At 38.6% G+C, this 20,899-nt stretch overlaps 2 protein-coding genes across 3 annotated transcripts in view; one reads left to right on the forward strand and one right to left on the reverse strand.

Moving 5' to 3' along the window:
• The first annotated feature begins 4,477 nt into the window (after positions 1-4,477).
• Positions 4,478-14,186, forward strand: ficd (FIC domain protein adenylyltransferase). 2 transcript variants are annotated; one of them, XM_069912975.1, is made up of 3 exons: positions 4,478-4,818; positions 6,634-7,562; positions 9,045-14,186. In XM_069912975.1, exons 1-3 carry the CDS (start codon positions 4,593-4,595, stop codon positions 9,093-9,095), a joined length of 1,206 nt encoding a protein of 401 aa, XP_069769076.1. In that variant the 5' UTR covers positions 4,478-4,592; the 3' UTR covers positions 9,096-14,186. The 2 variants fall into 2 exon arrangements, with proteins under 2 accessions (XP_069769076.1, XP_069769075.1); XM_069912974.1 differs by lacking the exon at positions 9,045-14,186 and having other exon boundaries at positions 6,634-8,782.
• sart3 (spliceosome associated factor 3, U4/U6 recycling protein) overlaps positions 9,228-20,899 on the reverse strand; it is a 55,755-nt gene continuing 44,083 nt past the window's right edge. The window contains exons 15-19 of the mRNA XM_069912973.1: positions 18,365-18,524; positions 13,384-13,826; positions 12,971-13,123; positions 11,119-11,306; positions 9,228-9,817 (exon numbers count right to left, since the gene is read on the reverse strand). Of these exons, the coding sequence (XP_069769074.1) occupies positions 9,631-9,817; positions 11,119-11,306; positions 12,971-13,123; positions 13,384-13,826; positions 18,365-18,524 (1,131 nt within the window). The 3' untranslated portion in view covers positions 9,228-9,630. The remainder of the gene's footprint in view (positions 9,818-11,118; positions 11,307-12,970; positions 13,124-13,383; positions 13,827-18,364; positions 18,525-20,899) is intronic.

Raw genomic sequence — 20,899 nt, forward strand, 5'->3', positions numbered from 1 at the left:
GGGATGCCCACTATCACCTTTATTGTTTGCGTTAGCTATAGAACCACTAGCAGAAATTATAAGAATAGATAATAATATAAAAGGAATAAAAATAAAAGACAAGGAATATAAAATCAGTCTATTTGCGGATGATGTTATAGTGTACTTAACAGAACCAGAACTATCAATAAAAGAATTATATAAGAAATTGAAGGAATATGGAATATGGTTACAAGATAAACGTAAATAAAAGTGAAGCAATGCCTATGAATAATGCGGATTTCTCAAAATTTAAGAAGGAATCTCCCTTTAGATGGCAAATGCAGGCAATAAGATACCTAGGTGTACAAATAAACAAAAATCTCGGCCAACTATATAAACTCAATTATTATCCACTAATGAAAAAATTACAGGACGATTTAGAGCATTGGAAAGATTTACTACTAACACTAATAGGAAGGATAAACTGTATTAAAATGAACATTTTTCCAAGGATATTATACTTATTTCAGGCATTGCCAATACAACTGACAGAAAAATTCTTCAAAGAGTTAAAGAAAATAATAAGGAAATTTTTATGGAAAGGGGGGAAACCGAGGATAGCACTAGATAAATTAACAGAATGGTATAAACAAGGAGGCTTACAACTGCCAAACTTTAAAAATTATTATAGAGACACACAATTAAGATACCTATCAGATTTTTATCAAACAAGGGAAAAGCCAGATTGGACGAGATTAGAATTAGATAAAATAGGGGAAAAGATACCTGAACACATATTATATAAATGGGATGAAAAATTGGTACAACATAGAACTTCTCCAGTATTACATCATCTCCTCAATATTTGGAAGAAGATTCATGTAGAAAGAAATAAAACAAATTATCAATTACCAAAACTAATATTGACGCAAAATAAGTTACTCCCTTTTACAATAGATAACCTTTCCTTTAGAGAATGGGAAAAAAAGGGATTAAAAGAATAGAAAATTGTTTTTCAGGAAATAGATTATTATCCTTTGAACAAATGAGAGATAAGTACAATATAACTGGAGATACAGCGCTGGCATATTACCAATTGAGATCCTACTTGATGGATAAATTAGGAAGCAGTTTGAGTTTGCCAGAGGGAAGTAACCTTGAATATGTGATTACAGATACAATGTTAATCAAAAGATTTATAACAAATATGTATATTAAACTGCAAGAAAAGGAAAATGAGGAAACAAATGGTAAAACTAAACAAAAATGGGAACAAGATTTAAATATAAAGATAAAAAAGGAAACATGGGAGAAATTATGTTCTGGAACGATGAGAAATACAATAAATACGAGGCTACGTATGATACAATATAACTGGTTACACAGACTATACATTACACCTCAAAAGTTAAATAAATGGGACCCAACAGTATCTGATAGATGTTTTCGATGTAAAAAAGAAATGGGAACAACAATTCATGCAATCTGGACATGTGAGAAAGTAGAAAAATTTTGGGAAGATCTCAATCAGATATTAAATAAAATAACAGAAAACAATATACCAAAGAATCCAGAGATCTTTCTCCTAAGTAACATAAAGAACAAAGAATTTGGAATTGATTTGGAGGATGCACAAAAAAGATTTGTTAAGATAGCTCTAGCCGTAGCAAAAAAATGTATTATGTCAACCTGGAAATTGGAAGATAATCTGAAAATACAACAATGGTATATAGAAATGAATAAATGTATTCCATTAGAAAAAATTACATATAGTTTAAGAAATAATATTGAAATATTCGAACAAATATGGGAGCCTTACATTAAATACAATAGCGAAAACCTACCGGGGACAATCATTACCTAAGTTGATGGAAGGAGAAGGAAAGAAAAGAATGGACTCAGTAGAATTTCTGGTGTATTTTTGTTGAATGACAACATTGTCTGACTGGTTTAATGTAACCTAGATTGTATACCTTAAATGGATGGGAGGGGGTGGGGGTGGGGGGGGGGTGGCTTGGGAGGAGGGGGGGGGGGGGAGAAAATGTCACTGTATATGTGTGAAAAGGAAAAAGTGTGTATCATGCCTAATGTGATTTATGGTGTGAAAAAAAAAAATTTAAAAAAAAGAGAGACTTTTACCATTTGACTGTGTCAAACCAGCGCAGCTGGACCTTGAATGCCCAGTTGTGGTGCCACCCCCATGACGACGAGGCCAGCCACCTAAAAGAACTGACAGTGTGCAGTCTGTGGACTCTGTGCCTCCTATCGCTGACTTTGGGTGGAGGTGTCATGTGGCAGCTCATCCACATGGTCAGCGAACTGGCTCCAGCCGTCGCAGGTGAGCCTGGGAGGACTCTGAGTGCGAGGCAGACCTCAGCCAAGAAACTGACGTCACTTACGCTGTGCAAAGTGTGGGGGTTCTTAAGCGCAAGCTGATTCAAACAGTAAACTGTTCAGCCGTACTCTGCTCAACTCAGTGTGTTGCTTTCACTCACTGTGATCATCATGACCACAAGGTTTAATTTTTTTTCAAATTTAAATATGACATGATATCATTGAATGTGAATAGGGAGACATTATCTTTCCACTTCACTCAAATTGCTCGTCTAGCTATCAACGAAGCAAAAGCTTGGATTCTCTTCTGGGTTGAAGACAAGGATAGAAGTGTCTTCTAGAGACAAACCAAATAAAGGAATCAAAGGGCATGGTTCTAATTTATTCTTAAGAGTCATTGATAAAGCTTGGAAAATATCTTTCCAAAACTCTTCTGAGTTCAGACACTCCACAATATATGAACCAATGAAGCTTCAAATAAGGCTCATCTCCGAAAGACTCAAAGGAATGGGGGATTATCACTACCAAACTTTAGATTTGATTATTGGGCAGCCAATATACATAATTTACTCTTACTGTTATTTTTTGATGTTAGCTGACTGCACTTCATGGGTAGAGATGGAATTAAATGTTTCTAAAAAGTCATCTATTTAGGTTCATTTTTACCTTTGTGTTTCTCTAAATTAACTAAGGACCCAATAACGAGGCAGAGATTGAGGATATGGGCACAATTTAGGAAACATTTTGGTTATCATAGTTTGCCTCTTGCCATTCGTATTGTAACTCATCATCTTTTCCAGCCCTCTTTGTTAGATGCAGGTTTTAAAGGAATGGTATTATTGATTAGGCATTAAAAGTTTTAAAGATCCTTTTATTTGAAATAATTTTGCTCCTTTGAAACATTTAATTTTTCTAATAGACACTTTTTTTTAGATACTTACAAATTAGCCATTTTGATCAGTCTAAACTTTGATTTTCCTTGAATTTCTGAAGTGAATATTCTTGGTTTGCAATTTTCCCATGGAGGATTAATATCAAATATTTGTAATAATTTAATGGATTTAAGAATGACCTCAGTGGCTAGGATTAAGATTGGGAGCATGATTTGAATAGAGCATCCTCGGATGAGGATTAGGACACAACTCTTAATTTGACCAATGGGTCTTCATTTTGTGCACGGCATTGTTTGCTGCAATTTAAGGTGGTGCGCAGAATACACATGTCCAAAGTTAAATGATCTCGTTTTGTTCTTGATATGGATCCATTTTGTGCTCAGTATAACACTTTTGCTGAGTATTTCTCATTTTGTTTTCAAATGGAATTTGTAGCATCCATACAAGCAAATACTTTATTTAAAAAGTTATGGAAGTTCTTGATCTGACCCAGGGTTGGGAGGTGGAAAAGGAATGTCATCTTTTTTTAAAATTTTTAGGTTTATTTGTTAAGTGAGATAGATTGTTTAACTTGGCATTTTCAGCACTGATTAGACCACCGCCATGAAGGCTTTAAAATCTGCCTCTTTCCCTTTGCATTTTGTGCCATATTGTGCTTTGTGTCTGTTGAGCTGATGAAGGAACACAATGGGTTGAACACAATGGGTCGGGACTACTGACTTCTTCCAGCCACACATTATTTGCAGTTAGCACACAAGTGCTGGAGAAACTCAGCAAGTCCTGCAGCATTCGTAGGAAGGTCAAGGCATGAGCAAAAGGCAGATCAACACCTGAATAAAATGGTAGGGTAAGATGGGAAGAAGGGGGCAGGGCAGGAGAGAAAAGCTTAGAATGGATCGATGGGGAGAGCTCTGAATGAAGAGCTGGAGAAGGAGAGAAAGACAAGAGGCAGGGAGTTGGTAGGGGATAAGAGTGAGATGGTGAGGGGTGGCTAACTGAAAAGGGAGCAGCTGAGGTTCATGCCATCTGGTTGGAGGGTCGGCATGGGACTAGGGCGAGACGTGGAACTGGGTTGCCACTGGGGCACCTCCGCTATGGCAGCGGACGGAGCGAAGAAGCTCGACGATGCCGCTGCAAGTCAGGGACAGGGAATCTGCATCAGCGCAGGCGCATGGTGCAGTGGGTCAAAGGACGCGCGTATGAAGGAGCACCACGTTGCGCATTGGCGAGTGGCTGTGCAGTCGTTACGTCGTGGCTTTCCATTGGCTGGAAATATAATGGAAAGGTGGCAGGGCCAATCGGTGCGAATGGGGGCGGGGTGTTGCCCATCCATGTTCAGGGGCTGCGACGGCGGCGGTGGACCCCTGCTGAGACCAGGCGGCCCGCTTCCTCGCCGTGGAGGCTATGGGTCTGGGAAGCAGGGGCGCCTCGGTCTTGGTAACCGTCCTCTTGGGCTCGTTCACCGCCTTGTTTCTCCCGCATCTCAAAGGTGCCCTGTGGTTGCTGCGATGCCGCCTGTCGGACCCGGGCCTGCGGGGCGACCCGAGCACGGAGCTCAGCCTCGCCTACACCGGAGTGGAGCTGAGCCAGATCGGCGACTCCTGGGCCTTCAGGCGCGAAGTGGGGCCGGGTAAGAGCTCTCGGTTTATGTTCAGGCTTTTCCTTGCCACTCACACACCAGTCCCACGGCTGCGTTGTGAGGAGTAAGGGATTGCTTCAGGTGGGAAGGGAAGGTTGAGACCCCATTGTTATGGCATTGGCCCATTTCCTCTGGAGCAATGAAACCGTGCACATAACGAGTCAATGAGGTACCATTAAAAGAGTGGCTTCCAAACTTTTTCTCTCCACCCACATCCCACCGTACTAATCACAGAGCACTGATGGCATAGGGAATGTGTGAGTGGAAAGAAAACGGTGGGGAATCACTGCTCCAGAGAGTTTAGTTTGTTTCTTTTTTTTAAAAAAAGACATCGGGCTAAAGGGGGGTGTTCACGCACCTCTTCAAAGTAGGGTTTAATCCAGAGTCGTTTTGGGGATGAAACTCTGGAATTGAAAAACCATTCCCGGTGGGTGGAATTCCGTGTCACTTCTCTAACGCGCTGCCATTCCGCGTTAGATGACTAAAAATGAACCTGATATTTTTGTAATTGGAGAATGCTATTTGACCATTTTCTTTTTAAAATATTCTACTAACAAAAACCCCTTACACAAGGTAAACTAATGATAACAAATCAAATCATGTCAATTGTGAATTAGGAGCATGACCATAATTATTACATAACTTATTTTGTTCAGGACATCAAATTTTAGAATTATCATTAAACAATTAAATTATAACTCATACCATGTCCAAAAATAATATTGAATAAAAAACTATACAAATAATACAAGTAAAATTCCCTTATACGAGATATTTTGTACTTCTCTGATGTGATTACATTGTTCTGTGAGATGATCTGCAATCTGTAACTCCCTCCTCCCTTAATAATAAAAAAGGAAAAAGAAAATACTGTTCAGCTTCTGCCCAGATGATCTTGACATTTTATTAACTATGCGCCGAATAGCTGGCTTTACACCCATCTTCCCCTATTTAACCCATATGAAGCTGACCTTTTTTTAAGTAAGTCAATTATTAATCGGGGCAGTGATTCAAATCCAGCGCTTTCTGTAAAGAATTTGTACATTCTCCCCGTGTCTGCGTGGGTTTTCCCCGAGGACTCCAGTTTCCTCCTCCTGTTCAAATCGTACCTGGAGTGTAAATTGGGCAGCACGGACTCATGGGCCAAAATGGCCTGTTACTGTGCTGTATGTCTAAATTTAAAAAAAATGAATGAATAGTAACACTTAACTGAACTTTTGATACTAAACGTGTCTTTGATCTGTGGGTACTTGTTTCATTTAAAATAAGGAAGTTTTATAGTTACCTTTTCAAACCAGTTAACCCTGGTGTAAATGGAAGGTGAAATAAACACTGCAATTTCTACGGTTTTTTTCCCATCTCTATTACTGTATATGCTGCCTGGATTATAGTTTTTTTTAAACGATATTCAATCAAAATCCAGTTGTTCTGTTCATTTGCCTTGGCAGTTATCTGTGGATTGGTTATAATTTTTGAACAAAAATTGGGTCTTCTGCCTTTCAAAGTTTTGATGATTTAATATTTTTAACATTTTATTACCTTGTTGTGCCACACCATGCAAGGCCTTTGAGCAATCAAAATTTCCATTGTTTTTGTTTTACTGGTTGGTTAGCCAATTACTTGTACATGCTAATCAGGTTAGTGGCGTAAGAAAGTTTGTCTGGGGTTTATCTAATGGGTAACAGTGATCTAATGCTATATGTAGAAAATGTGTTTAGCAAAGACTTAAACATAACAAAACTAGTTTAAATGTCACACTACATGACGTGCAGCCCTCTGTAATATAGAAATTGATCTTAATTTCAGAAATCCAGTTAGAAGCTAAAGCTGCTCTGCACCAGGCTCTGGAGATGAAACGTCTGGGGAAAAGAGAGAAGGCACACAAACTATTCATCCATGCCTTAAATATGGACCCACACTATGTAGATGCATTGAATGAACTGGGTGTATTCATGGAAGAGGATAAGAACGTTATTCAGGCTGACCATTTGTACACAAAAGCATTGACCATTTCTCCATGTAATGAGAAGGCATTGGTCAACCGTGACAGAACATTACCATTGGTAGAAGAAATTGACCAAAAACAATTCAGTATTATTGACCGGAAAGTAAAAAAGTTGATGGCTATACCCAAAGGAAATTCAGCATTACACCGTGTGATGGAAGAAAGTTATTACCATCATATTTATCATACTGTGGCCATTGAGGGGAATACACTGACTCTTTCTGAGATCAGACACATCATAGAAACAAGGTACGCCGTACCTGGGAAGAGTCTGGTGGAACAGAATGAAGTTATTGGTGTTGATGCAGCCATGAAGTATCTCAATAAATCTCTGGTATCAAGAATTGGATCTGTTAATATAGATGATATTTTGCAGATTCACAGAAGAGTTTTGGGATATGTTGATCCTGTAGAGGCTGGAAGATTTCGAACCAATCAAGTCTTTGTAGGTCATCACATACCTCCTCATCCCAGAGATGTAAGGAAACAAATGCAAGAGCTTGTCCAGTGGTTGAATTCTGAAGAAGCCATGAGTCTACATCCTGTAGAATTTGCTGCCCTTGCACATTATAAACTTGTTTATGTCCATCCCTTTGTAGATGGCAATGGAAGGACAGCTCGATTACTAATGAATCTTATTTTGATGCAGGCAGGTTATCCACCTATTACAATCCGCAAGGAGCAGAGATCTGAATATTATACCGCATTAGATTTGGCCAACGAAGGAGACGTAAGGCCATTTATCCGCTTTATTGGAAAGTGCACAGAGATGACGCTTGACTTGCTGCTAATTGCAACAGCTGATCATTCTGTTGATAAAGGTTTGCCTGAAGCAAATCCAAACCATTCAGATTATGCACACACCATTTTAGTTAAAAACTAATTTTGTGGGTTGAACCTATGATTATCAGTGTGAACTTTGGTTAAATTGGTTCCTTTAGAAATTGGCCAAGTCTTTATGGAAGTATTTTGAATTCTTTGATTTTCACTAAACTTTCATAGGAAAGAACAAAAAGTGCCGCAGCAGCTTTGCATGATAGGATTTCTGCTGTTGGATGACAAGTTTCCATTTGAAAGCTGCCAGAATAATGGATCCATACTCCACATCTCTCCTATTCCCAATTGGTACGCAAAAGGATTTATGAGCCAGTTTTTGAAAAAAACGTGAATCCATGGATCTTGCGCAAAATCAATGATGAAATAAAATTTGGATGAGGGAGAGGGAAAAACCAATACTTAAATTTCTGGATCACTGAGGAAAATGGGAGTGTGAATTTCAGAAATTATGGCCAGCAGCAGATTTGTTTACCTATCCCGTAGGTATCCTATTTATATAAAAAAAATTTAAAAATTATATAAAAATATATAAAAAATTAAATAAAAATATAAAAATATTTGGGGAGCAGAAAGGCTCATGAGTATTTTGAGAACATGCCTTCTAAATTACTACGTCCAGTGGCAATTTTGACAGTTTCCTATTTAATACATCTAGATGGGAGAACAAAAATCAAAGATTTTCCAACATCTTCTGAAGCTGGCATGAATGTTATAATTCCTTTAAATATTTGTTTTATGTTAATGATAGCTGTCAACCACCATTCTAAAGAGGTAACCTAGTCTGTTAAATTTATCTGGCTGGTGGGATTCAGATAATTGGACAGAGTAAAGATCTGAATGAAAAATATCCTCAATTAGTTGCTCTAGCTACTACGTGCACTTTCTCATCAGATTGAACTCTCAGCTCTCATTTCAAAATTCAAAGGAATCAGTGTGGAACAAACTCCAACTCAAATAATTGTTCTTTGAAGAGACTGAAATATTTATGTGAATGGAAAATGCACTTTGTATAGATGAACTATTTAAACAGGCCAAGTGTATTTATAATATTTCAAATGTTAGAAATAAATTATTCTTTGTATCATTTGGTATTATGCAAATGATCTTGGATAATTGACTGAACCATTATTGTTTCTTGAGCTTGAAATACAGATCACAAGTGGGAGTACAGTGAATTAATGCTTCTCCTTTCAGGATATCTCTAAAGCACCTCCGTGCTTACTCCATGTTACAAGGTAGCAATTTTCTAAGCTGTATAACCAAACGCAGAACAAAAGAATTGGTAATAACTGTTTTAGTGATAATAGGTGAAGGATGATTTGACCTTAAGCTGGCTTTTCTACTTGAAATATTATTTTTAATTTTTCAACTCTAGGAGAACCTGAGGCTTAAATCCCATCGGCCAGAACATCGAGCTTCCTTCTGATGAAAGTGTTATCATTTACAAATTCGGAAATTGTACTAGTGCGTGATTTCAAACAACTCGTCCATCTTGTTTTGAATTGAGCACATCCACACACAATGAACAGATTTTTCTTTAACCAATGTTACACAATGATAGAATTATACAAGTTCTTTTTAATCCAGAACAAAAAGTCACAGCTGTAATATAAAAAGGTGAGGTCAAAAGTAACAAAATGGTCCCCGTGAGCCTGCTATATGCTCAGACATATTCTAGACAAAAGGATGCAACTCAACTAACCAAGTAGTTGTTTCAAGACACCAATGTTGTAAATAAGCATACAAGCCAACCTCTAAATACAGTTGAGCACTGCTTCAAAATAGCAGCGTGAACCTCCTTCAAATATATTTAACACTTGTCAATCTTTATTTTAAAAAATTAGATTATTTACAGTTTGCTGCTCGTTGAAATTTCTGTCCATGCTCAAAGATGCAAGAGTTTCTGAAAAAGCAGGTTTTTTTTCTAGACTTGGCAGTTAGACACCAAACACTGTCATCAATTACTGCTTCAGCATCTTTGCAAAATCTGCATTTGTCATCTTTTTTGCTTCTGCTGATAGACTGGAATCACCCTTCGAGTTACCATCCTGATCTCTCAATGTCCCATTCTCTGTAGTTGTATCTGTTGCAGGCCAGCGTTGTAAAGCACGAGGCACAAGTGCAATCTGTGTTCGGCTTTTGCCCCTCCTATAAAAAAAATTGACAAAGAGTTCACATAAATCAACAAATCCAATTTTCATTAAGACTTAAAGGATTATTTTTAACTATCCATATTCTAATATTTTACAACATTTCAATTTTTAATTTTTCTGCTCATTCTCTTACTAACACTAACCTGTTAATCTTCCCATGTGTCAACTTTCATCTACTCTCCACCAATCTGACTAAACAATCAATGCCTGCCTACTAAATAGGATACATGTTGTTTTGAGTTCATTCTTCATCATGTCTCAATTCTTTATTCATAACATTTTCACTCAGAACATAATTCAAGCTTGATGAGAGCCCATTTGCATCATTATTTAAACTCCTCAACATTTTCCACCTTGGTTTCAATTACATTTTTTCATTTATTTTTCATTTCTCAAGGTCATGGTAGTATGCTCATTCAATCTAAATATTTTTTTATCCCCTCACATTAAACTTACACAGTCCACCTCTGACAAACTAGTCCCATCCACATGACAATGATCAACGAGTTCTTTTGGCAATGGTTTACGTGATCAAATTATTCCCATACTCCAACTTCAAAATGTGTGCCCTATACTCCTTTCCAATTAAATTTCTGCAGGCAATATTTTCCTAATCATTATCCTGAGAAGGGCAAAACTTCTCTAACCTTGTGTATTAAACAACAATAATAGATTCTACACATTTTAAGATATTGCCATAAATATCAGCTCAGAAGAAATGGCTGTTTTTGTTCAGGATTCCAACAAAACTAAAATTGATTCAGATTAGAGCTAGCTGTTCAAATTAATTATAGAAAACAAAAAAGATATACAGTAATTGGAAAAGTCAGATTGACACCGATAAACTTTGGTTAGGTAAGAGTTGGATAATAAAGGTTTATGGAAATAAAATAGAAATCTCTGAATCTGCTAAATGGGACAACAGGATTGAGCTATTGCCAAAATTTCCTTTGTTATTCTCTCCTGTACGAAATGGCCAAATCTCTAAAGCATGTTAACTCTACAAATTAGACAATGACTTTCTAACTACATAAAGACTATGACATTCAAAATATACTTATAAATCCCAATAATTTTATACCACTGCTTTTCACTCAAATGTTTGGATATCTACTCGAGTTTACAACTCTGCCAATACAAAAGTTAGAATAAATTTAAATTGAACGGCACAAAGGAGCCTGAAGTAAAATATAAAATATTAATATGATTATTGTACAAGATGAAGCTGCAACATATAGTAACCACTGTTAGAAAAGTAATTTTCTCTTCACTCAATTGAAATGAATCATAACTTACGCTCCGTGTAATTGCCGAGGAAGCAATGGAGCAGTAGTTCTGCCAATTTCAAGTTTAGCAGTCTGCTTTCTCTGTGGAGGATTACTGATGGCCACACTAATCGTGTGATCTTTAACTACAGTTCCATCCAACTTAAGGACAGCCTGGGAAGCTTGTGTTTCATTTTCAAATTCTACATATGCGAGACCCTGAAACAAAAATCAATTTAAATTTAATGAACTAATTCACTTGAATTCTTAATGAGTCAATATACATTTGCTGATATTAATATCTCAAAGTTACCAACATAATTTAAAAAAATCTTCACGGGCCCACTCCTTTGGTTTAATTGAAATGGCAAGATTAATAATGTGGAATCCTTCATGGTTAAAGATTACTTGTTTCATTTGATCCATGTTTGCATGCTCTAAAAGCTTGTAACACCATTCCAGAGAGTGATCTTGAAGACTTGCTAACTACAGCTATCCTTTCTGATGTAAATCTAAAACGAGGAGTCTAGAGGATGGCATGGACATTGCAATGCTATTACAGTGTCAATGACCCAGGTTCAAATATACCTCTGGCTGTGAAAAGTTTGTATTTTCTCTCACTGACCATGTGAGTTTCAAAGACGTACAGATTAATAGATAAATTGATCACATGGGTTGCTTGGGTAGAAGGCCCTATTACTGTACAGTATCTAAAGCTAAAATCTCTTAAATGAAAATGTAATACAGTACTAGAAATGTTCAACATAAAACACTGCAGTTGCTGTAATCTCGATACACAGCACAGGACAAGCAGTAACTGGACAGAAAAAAGAGCTAAACTTTCCATTGTTTTCTGTTGTGTCAATCAGGAAAGGTTGGTTGTCTGAAATTGTTGAATTCCATGTTGACCCCCTAGTTGTAAGATAAAGCACTTTTGATTGAGCTTCACTTTGGGCTTCAATGGACCAATTTAAGGGACCCAAGACAGAGGTCAGAATGGGAGTCAGAGAACTAGAAATTCACTCATCCTGGGAACTGAACCTCGACAAACAGTATTCTCCCAGCGATGTTGGAATCCTCAGGGCTTTACAATTAATACAAGTAAGTTTGAGTTGTCTTCCATCTAATACATTAACTCTCCACAATTCTTCACGTTAGGCCTGATTTATTCCAAGCATTTTCTGCCTTTCCAGGACCTCAATAATTCAATATTATTTAGTGTTTATGAGAAACTGATATTTTAGAGTCAAAGATAATGAATAGAATCTGGCCCTTTATCCCTCTGAACCTGCACTAATCCTTCATCAATAACATTTTTTTTTAAAAATTCTCCCTACATTCTCGTCTACACATTAGGAACAATTAACAGAACCCAAATTTACTAACCAGCATTTGAGATGTGGGGAAAAAACTGAGGAAGCTCATGCGGTCACAGGGAGAGCATGCAAACTACACAATCAACATCCAGATTTAGAACTGAACCCGAGAACCTGGCACTGTGAGGCAGTGGCTGTGCACGTCATGGGATTGGTAATAAGAGGGAAGTAATTATTAATGAGACTTCATATACAAAACAACATCAGGAAAACTGGTTCTAGATCAACAATGCAATTATTTTTCGAATTGGCACGTTAGCTCTCGAGAGACGGGGAAAAATGTATTTCCATCCCAGAAAGTTGCCACCACTAGCCTTTCAAAGTACTTTCAGTAATAGTCTGAACAAAGTCTCAGGAGCTGATCTGCATTCATTGTTGAATCTCTGGAATTACAAGCAGTCTGAAGCTAAGGATTTTTAAGCAAAATCTGTTCTTCAGAAAATTCTCTTGCTTGTTCAAGCGATTGGATTTTGTCCTCACAATAAGCTACTGCATGTGAGTTTGTACCTTTGGCTTTCCAGAGCGGTTGGTGACCAGACGAATCTCCTTCAGGTTTCCATACTCTTTGCAGATCTCCTCCAGGTCCTCTCTAGTGCAGGAGAAAGGCAAACCTGATATAAAGATCTTGTGTTTCTCCAAGCTGGTGCTGTACCTAAACACCTGACAAGTGAAGAAGAGTTCCTTTAAAAAAAATTTTCTCACTGTAATAAAACTGTTATTGTCTCCCATGGTGCCAATTCTCATTTTAGTACCAGGAAAATATATAATCAGGAATTGTGACAGAAGAGTGAGGAAACAAGTGTACATTATCTTTTCACAAGAAACATTGCATGAAGGCTCAAGTTCGAAACATCCTAGATTTGTACATTATACTTGTTGCTAAATATGCTTTAATTTGCAAATAGTTATCAAAAGGCTACCTTAAATTCTGGATTCTTTGTTTTGTCAACACAAGGTGAGACAAACATTGGCCGACCTTCCAATTCCTGCCGATCCAGCTTTAAGGCGTTTGCAGCTGCCACATTCTCTTTAAACTCCACGTAGCAGTATCCTCGAAAGTGTCCCCTGTTGCTGTAAACTGGGCGGATGTCTCTGATCTGGCCAAAGCTTTCAAATAACTCCCTCATTTTCTCCTCAGGACTGGGCATTGAATATGCGAGATTGCTGACAAACACTGTGAGGTCATCCTTGCTATTATCATGAAGAACTTTGTTCCTTGTGGCAATTACAGCCTTTTGTTTTTGCTGTGCTGGAGTCTCCACAGTCTTTACTTTGCTTTTACGACCAAACAAGCCACATTCGGTTGACAGAGATCCCTCCGCTTCTTCCAGTTCCCCATCTCGGGCCTTTTTACTTGGTTTATCTGGAATTCAAAAAGCTATTGTTAGAAATCTTCTCACCATAAATGTCACAAAAGAATAGGCCAAATCAGAATGGAAGCCCACTCAAAGCGAAAGCAGAGAATATTAACTGGGTGGCTCTGACCTTCCTTACAATTGCATGGTAATCATCACAGCAGCTTCCATCTTATGTACCTTCCATCAAATAATAGATGCAGAGGATTTATGAAAGCTACACAGCTGCTCGTCAGAATGCAAAGATCTCTCTTGTATTGTTTCAGAATAAATTGAGTTGTTAAGCTAACAAAAATAAGATTTTTTTTACATGTAGAAAAAACTCAGCAATCTTCCCATTTCCCAAATTATATTTTAAGTATCATAAGGATATGTATCACATTAAAATTGTTTGAACTACATTTACATAAAATTATCAATTGATAATTTTTAAAGTTATAGATAACATGAATTGGAAATAGCAAATGCTGCAATGAAATCAGTGAGAAATTGCCAAGAAATAAAAACTAGGCAATTGGTCAAGGGGAATCAATCAACATACTGAACTAATTTAATCATTCAAAATAACATACTTTTCTCTCTTATTTTTTTTAACCTTGAATGCCTCAAGTTTTAAGCAAAATAGCACATATTAACATTATCCTATTTTGACAGAACAACAAAAATCAGGGAAATAAACCTGTTCATAATTTGAATTAATTCAAAAATGAATGTTTTAAAGACTTCAAACATTGAACAGCTGTTTCCCTGATGATCACAAGATCAATTATTCTAATCAAGCAACACCCTGACACAGGAGCAGAACCACAGCTTCTTTTCCCCAGAAAACATGAACACTTCAGGATTTTCCAAATTCGTTACCCACTTTTTCTAAGAGTGACCTCACCTCAAAGATGCATCTCCAAATGGCATTTGAATTTCCTGAAGTTGTGGAAGGTGTTGTTTTTCATAATATTTACCAAAGCCTAGTGTACCCCCTTTCCTATTACTGGAGACAGGATATTGACAATTGACCTTCTCAAAGGACATTAAATTCCAGTAATTGGATGCTATCAACTCTAAAAATCGCAAAGCTTAAAAGGAGTGCATATTCACAAAGAGAGTGAACGTCTCAAGTGGCGTGAATAGCTCAAAGTTTTATTCCTCTGCTACAAACTTCTATTGGTGATGTAAACACCTGGGACCTCTTAACTGCTCGGCTCAATGGTTTAATCACTTTAATGACAGTTAGGAATAAAGGAAAACTGAAGTTCAACTATGAAAAGAGACAAAGGAGTGGATGAGTGGAAAAAAAATAAAAAGTTATATAATTCCAGGAATAACCTGCCTCCTGTAGAAATGTAATTTCAATTTCACTGCTAACTTTTGGATTTCCAATGCTGAGTGAACACAAATCACATCAAGAACAGGACCCATATGACAAATTACTCCCCCCAAAAGACTGAAGGCAGACATTCAAATTAATGATACAACCTGAATAATCATATGGAACATAGTGGGAAATCTTATTAAAAAAAAATCATAATTTATATAGTTTGGACAAGGTTTGCCATTTTTTGTGGTGAATCAGAACTCAGAGGTACCTTGGCCACAAATATTCTTTTTACATGTGGATGGATACAGCTGCCATCTTTTCAGCAAATTCTTGACCATTTTCCATGCCTTTGTGACATCTAATATATATTTTACTAGCACTGACATGCATTACTGTTAAGATCACACTGAGTTTAACCATTGTGGTCGTATGAAGTTCAAAAGTTTTAAAAAATTGAACTTGCTCCAGGGACACCTCAATTGGTTACGGTGCTGTGCATCAATGTACATTCAGAATAAAAACAAGTAGCCAAACCCAGTTTAATATGGGCCCAAAAAGCAAAGCCACATTGGCAGAAGCTCTTGACAAGCCCATAGAGTTAGACAAAGGAGAAAGCGAGAGACAGTAGAGGAACATCAGTCTCGCCTCACTGTTGACGCTTCCAGACAGGCAAGGAGCTGGCAGCAGGAAACTGAGGATCAACACCAAGTCCACGTCAGTGCTGATACCGCCAGGCATTCCACGTTTCAACCACGTAGTCAACAACTTGGTGTTTTATTTCCCGGCCAATGCCGGGTATCCTGTTAGTTTCAAATAATTTTTGAAATGCACTCACATGTACTCAAAAAATTCCAGATATTGTGTATAAGCAAGGCTCCAGAGGGCAATGAAAAAAGCTTGTCAATATTTTTTTTGACATACAGCACAGTAACAGGCCCTTCCAGCCCATGAGCTCGTACCACCCAAATTCCCCAATTAACCTACAAGCAAAGCCCTCTGCTATACTCCCCGAACGCCCACAACTCTGGCCAACTTCATTCACAAATTCATGAATGTCACTACGATTGCAGGCAGGATCTTTCACATTGGCTAAATGGAATACAGGAAATAGATTTGTGACTTGGTACCAGGACAACGATGCCAGTCCAAAGAACTGGTTATAGACTTCTGGAGGAAGAGCAAAGCTCAGTCCCCAGTGGGGCCACAACAACTGCACTGAGATGGAGATCGGAAGCTTTAAGTTCCAACGGTAACCATCTTTGGATGCAATTTCAAAGAATGCACACCACTGCCTCTACTTCCTTGGAAGCGCAAGGAAATTTAGCATGCATAACTTCCACAGGAGCATTACTGAAAGAATCCCATCAGGATGCGTCATTGCATGGTACGGGAACTGCTCCACCCAAACCAGCAAGAAACCGCAAAGGGTTAAGAACATGGCTCAGTCCATCATTCACACCATTCCTCCATCAACTCCATTTGCAACTCCCACTGCCTTGAAAATACTCATCCCACCCCAGCTATACGCTCTTCATCCCCTCACCCATTGTCAAGAAGATTCACAAATGTGAGATTGTGCCCCACCAGATCCAAAGACAGTTTCCTGACCATTGGTATCAGGCTCCAGAATGAACCCCAAAATAAGAGTTATGTTGCCTTAACCCATTCCCCACTGATCTCCATTCTGTAACACTGCACTTCTGTACTTTTGTACTGTGCCTCACTTGTACTATGTACAAGATATCTACTGATCTGCCTGCAAAAAAAAAAACCCTCGATCACTGCATTTCAATTCTGTACATGTGACGATAGAAACTTGGAACTTGATTTCCAACCCAATATAAATGGCATATCCCTATTCAGTCATTTTGAAAGAATGCTTCGAAAATAACAGAATGGGTAATAATCCCTCTGAAGTTACAATCACTCATCAAATCAATTAATTAATTAAATTGCACCTGAACGAAGGAGTATCAAAAAAATCAGGAAAATCTTGTTCCAACCACAACCTGTCCTAATCTGTCTGCAATAAATGTCTCCGTACACTAGTTAATAATGTGGTACCGATACTGCCTGACAGCAGATCTGCTTTTGCTGACTCGGCACATTTTTAGTCCCTATGAATACATTAAGATAATTAATACAGTACAACACCCATTTTCTAAAATCAGATTCATCAAAATCCTCATTTATCCAAAAAAATTTTTTAAAATGAAATCTTCATTTATCTGAAAGTTTTTCAGAGCTGAACTGACCTCACAGGTTGGAAAAAAATTCACCCAACGTGGAATTAGAACGACGAATGTCCTCATTTCAGGTAACTCCCTCCCCTCTCTCTTTCCATTTCTTCTTTGCTTATCCCTATTGACGTTTTTCTCCCTCTCAAACTGCGTGCCACTGTCTCCCAGCTGCAAGTGGCCCGGCACCATCAAAGAAAGCAGCCGCCTGGGTAAGAGCAGGATCTCGGCCTCAGTGGCCATCCCTCCCCTCCTCGACACCGGACGCCAGCACCAACTCCAAATCCTCCCCTTGGCCTTTTTCCTGTATCTGGGCAGTATGCCAGGGAGAAGATTCGGAGATGGGACTCTAGCGACCAGGGAAACAGGTGCCTGTTTTCTCACCACTGAGTGTTCCACTGGCCTGAGAAGCCTCCCTGGGGATCAGTGGCGGTGGTTGGCTAGTGTTGGGGGAAAATCGGCAGCAGTGGTTGGTTGGTCTCTGTGATCAACGGCTGTGTTGGGTTTGTCTAGGTTATCGGCGATGGCCAGCATTCATTTGGGTGAGAATTAAACATTATTTTAATGCTTAAAAAGCCTTTCATTGTTATTTGTTGTTGTTTAAGTGATTTGCTGTTGCTACTGGGCTGTTTTTAACAAATGACCAGTTCTCCCAAAAGCCGTTTATCCAACATAGACCTGATTCCGACCATTTTGGATAATCATTGAAATACTATATAGAACCCACAGAATTACCTGCTGCTCATGTAATAGAAACCATTACTGCATTATTAAAATTAAAATTATTTATCAAATTAAATGCCCCTTTTGAACTATTTTTAATAGTTTTGTTTTTTTACAAGGCTATGTAACAAAAGCTTAAAATGATCTCATATCCAAATAGCAAACTTTTACAACAAAAATATTATTATCATTGCTCTACTGAGTCCTCATTGTTCAAATGTTGGCAATATAACCAAATAGTGCACGACACCAGTCAGTCATGTTGTCTCACCTAACTGGGAGCCCCATTCTTCCTCATCTGCTTTGCGTTTGTCTCCAGTCATTGCCTGTTTCTGGGCTTTCTTGGCAGCCTTCTTTTCAGATCTAACTTTCTTCCGTTGCACATTTTTCTCTTCTTCCTGCTTTGTCAGCAGGGCCTCTTTCTCTGCAGCCTGGGGAAAAAAATGGCAGGAGTTCAAAACTCCTGTTTAATATTCTCAATTCTAAATACAGGATTTCCTCCCCAGTGATATTTAAAGATACTATTTGTAGCTTGGTCAAGTTCAAATGAAAAGTGCCAACAACACTTCATAGTTGATGAGTATAAATTGCACAATTACATCCAACTCCACAAGGTTCTCATATAAAACACAAGTATTCTTATTTTAGTTACTAAAGTCAATAATTAAAACAGAGGCTTACAAAGTATCCAGATGACAAGAAACATCTTTTGAAGGTTGTCCTGAGGCTGGGTTGTTTCCCTTATTTCACTTAAAGGATTATAGTTGTGGGATCCATTGTCATCCTGGCAGAGACTGGAGTCCATTGGGTGGACACCTTTCATCTCCACACAATGCTGTCCACACCATGGCACTGACCCAAATGTTTCAAGTAGTCTTTTCTTTTGCTTGGCTTCGCGGACGAAGATTTATGGAGGGGGTAAAAAGTCCACGTCAGCTGCAGGCTCGTTTGTGGCTGACAAGTCCGATGCGGGACAGGCAGACACGATTGCAGTGGTTGCAGGGGAAAATTGGTGGGTTGGGGTTGGGTGTTGGGTTTTTCCTCCTTTGCCTTTTGTCAGTGAGGTAGGCTCTGCGGTCGTCTTCAAAGGAGGTTGCTGCCCGCCAAACTGTGAGGCGCCAAGATGCACGGTTTGAGGCGATATCAGCCCACTGGCGGTGGTCAATGTGGCAGGCACCAAGAGATTTCTTTAGGCAGTCCTTGTACCTTTTCTTTGGTGCACCTCTGTCACGGTGGCCAGTGGAGAGCTCGCCATATAACACGATCTTGGGAAGGCGATGGTCCTCCATTCTGGAGACGTGACCCATCCAGCGCAGCTGGATCTTCAGCAGCGTGGACTCGATGCTGTCGACCTCTGCCATCTCGAGTACTTCGACGTTAGGGATGTAAGCGCTCCAATGGATGTTGAGGATGGAGCGGAGACAACGCTGGTGGAAGCGTTCTAGGAGCCGTAGGTGGTGCCGGTAGAGGACCCATGATTCGGAGCCGAACAGGAGTGTGGGTATGACAACGGCTCTGTATACGCTTATCTTTGTGAGGTTTTTCAGTTGGTTGTTTTTCCAGACTCTTTTGTGTAGTCTTCCAAAGGCGCTATTTGCCTTGGCGAGTCTGTTGTCTATCTCATTGTCGATCCTTGCATCTGATGAAATGGTGCAGCCGAGATAGGTAAACTGGTTGACCGTTTTGAGTTTTGTGTGCCCGATGGAGATGTGGGGGGGCTGGTAGTCATGGTGGGGAGCTGGCTGATGGGGGACCTCAGTTTTCTTCAGGCTGACTTCCAGGCCAAACATTTTGGCAGTTTCCGCAAAGCAGGACGTCAAGCGCTGAAGAGTAGTAATTGCCAAATAACTCCTTATCAACATTCAATATATTAAATTTCAGATCAGCTGCATTCACAAAAACCTTTAATAGCAAGAATTACTCATAATTTTCTCGAAAGGGTTTGTTAATTTTATCTTTTCCAACACATTAATGATTTTTTAAAATTATCCAACAACTTCCCTTCAGCAGCAAGTCATTTAGTTCATTTATTCCTTCTTATTTATGGATTATTTCTAATCAAAAATCTTCAACCCACAATATTTATTCTTTTTTCTTTCTCATTCTCTCTATATGTTGCCCGACTTACTAGGTATTTCCCACATTTTTGTTTTAATTTAGATATCTAGCATTCACATTATTTTCATTTTGTGTTAGTGGATTATCTGATCATTTTCAGAGAGAGTTGTCTCTGAGAGAGAGAGATCAGTTCTGAAGTGTTACAGCCAGCAGCAGCTGCTGGGACTGGAACAGGACAAGCTGGCAAGCTTGTGGAAATACCCCATTTGGAAGACAGGTTGTGAGTGCTTAGTTCAGCTTGTGGTTCATGCAAGAGGAGAGGACTGGCTGCCTAATGTTTCACTGTGATGGCCTGAAAGAAAGAGGTTATCATCTGGAAAACCGAGGGGGCAAGTTTCTTCGGCAAGGCACTGAAATGGCTGATCAAAAGGGATCAGTTTGTGTCCAGCGAACAACAAATCTCTCTCTGAAAACCAACAAGAACCTTCCTGAGCGGTAGCACCAAAACCTGGTGAATTTCATAAATGTTAAATTCTGTGCACAGTACAAGAATTTCCTGCAACCAGTGAACTTGGAGGAATGAGAAGTGAGATTGGATTGTGAATCAAAGAACTTTTCTGAACTTACATACATGTGCGTTTAGAATTAGAAGTGGGTTGTTAGGTTAGTTAATAGTGATAAGTTAAAGTGTGACCTTGTTTTCATGTTTAAAGATAATTAAAAACAACTTTTGTTTAAGTAACCATTT

The sequence above is a fragment of the Narcine bancroftii genome, unplaced genomic scaffold, assembly GCF_036971445.1.
Source record: "Narcine bancroftii isolate sNarBan1 unplaced genomic scaffold, sNarBan1.hap1 Scaffold_281, whole genome shotgun sequence".
NCBI lineage: Eukaryota > Metazoa > Chordata > Chondrichthyes > Torpediniformes > Narcinidae > Narcine > Narcine bancroftii.

Bases quoted from the DNA above. Each gene is read 5' to 3' on its own strand.
- ficd (XM_069912974.1), top strand. From the start codon at position 4,593: ATGGGTCTGGGAAGCAGGGGCGCCTCGGTCTTGGTAACCGTCCTCTTG. The intron at 4,819-6,633 runs GTAAGAGCTCTC...TCTTAATTTCAG, and splicing joins CAGGCGCGAAGTGGGGCCGG to AAATCCAGTTAGAAGCTAAA.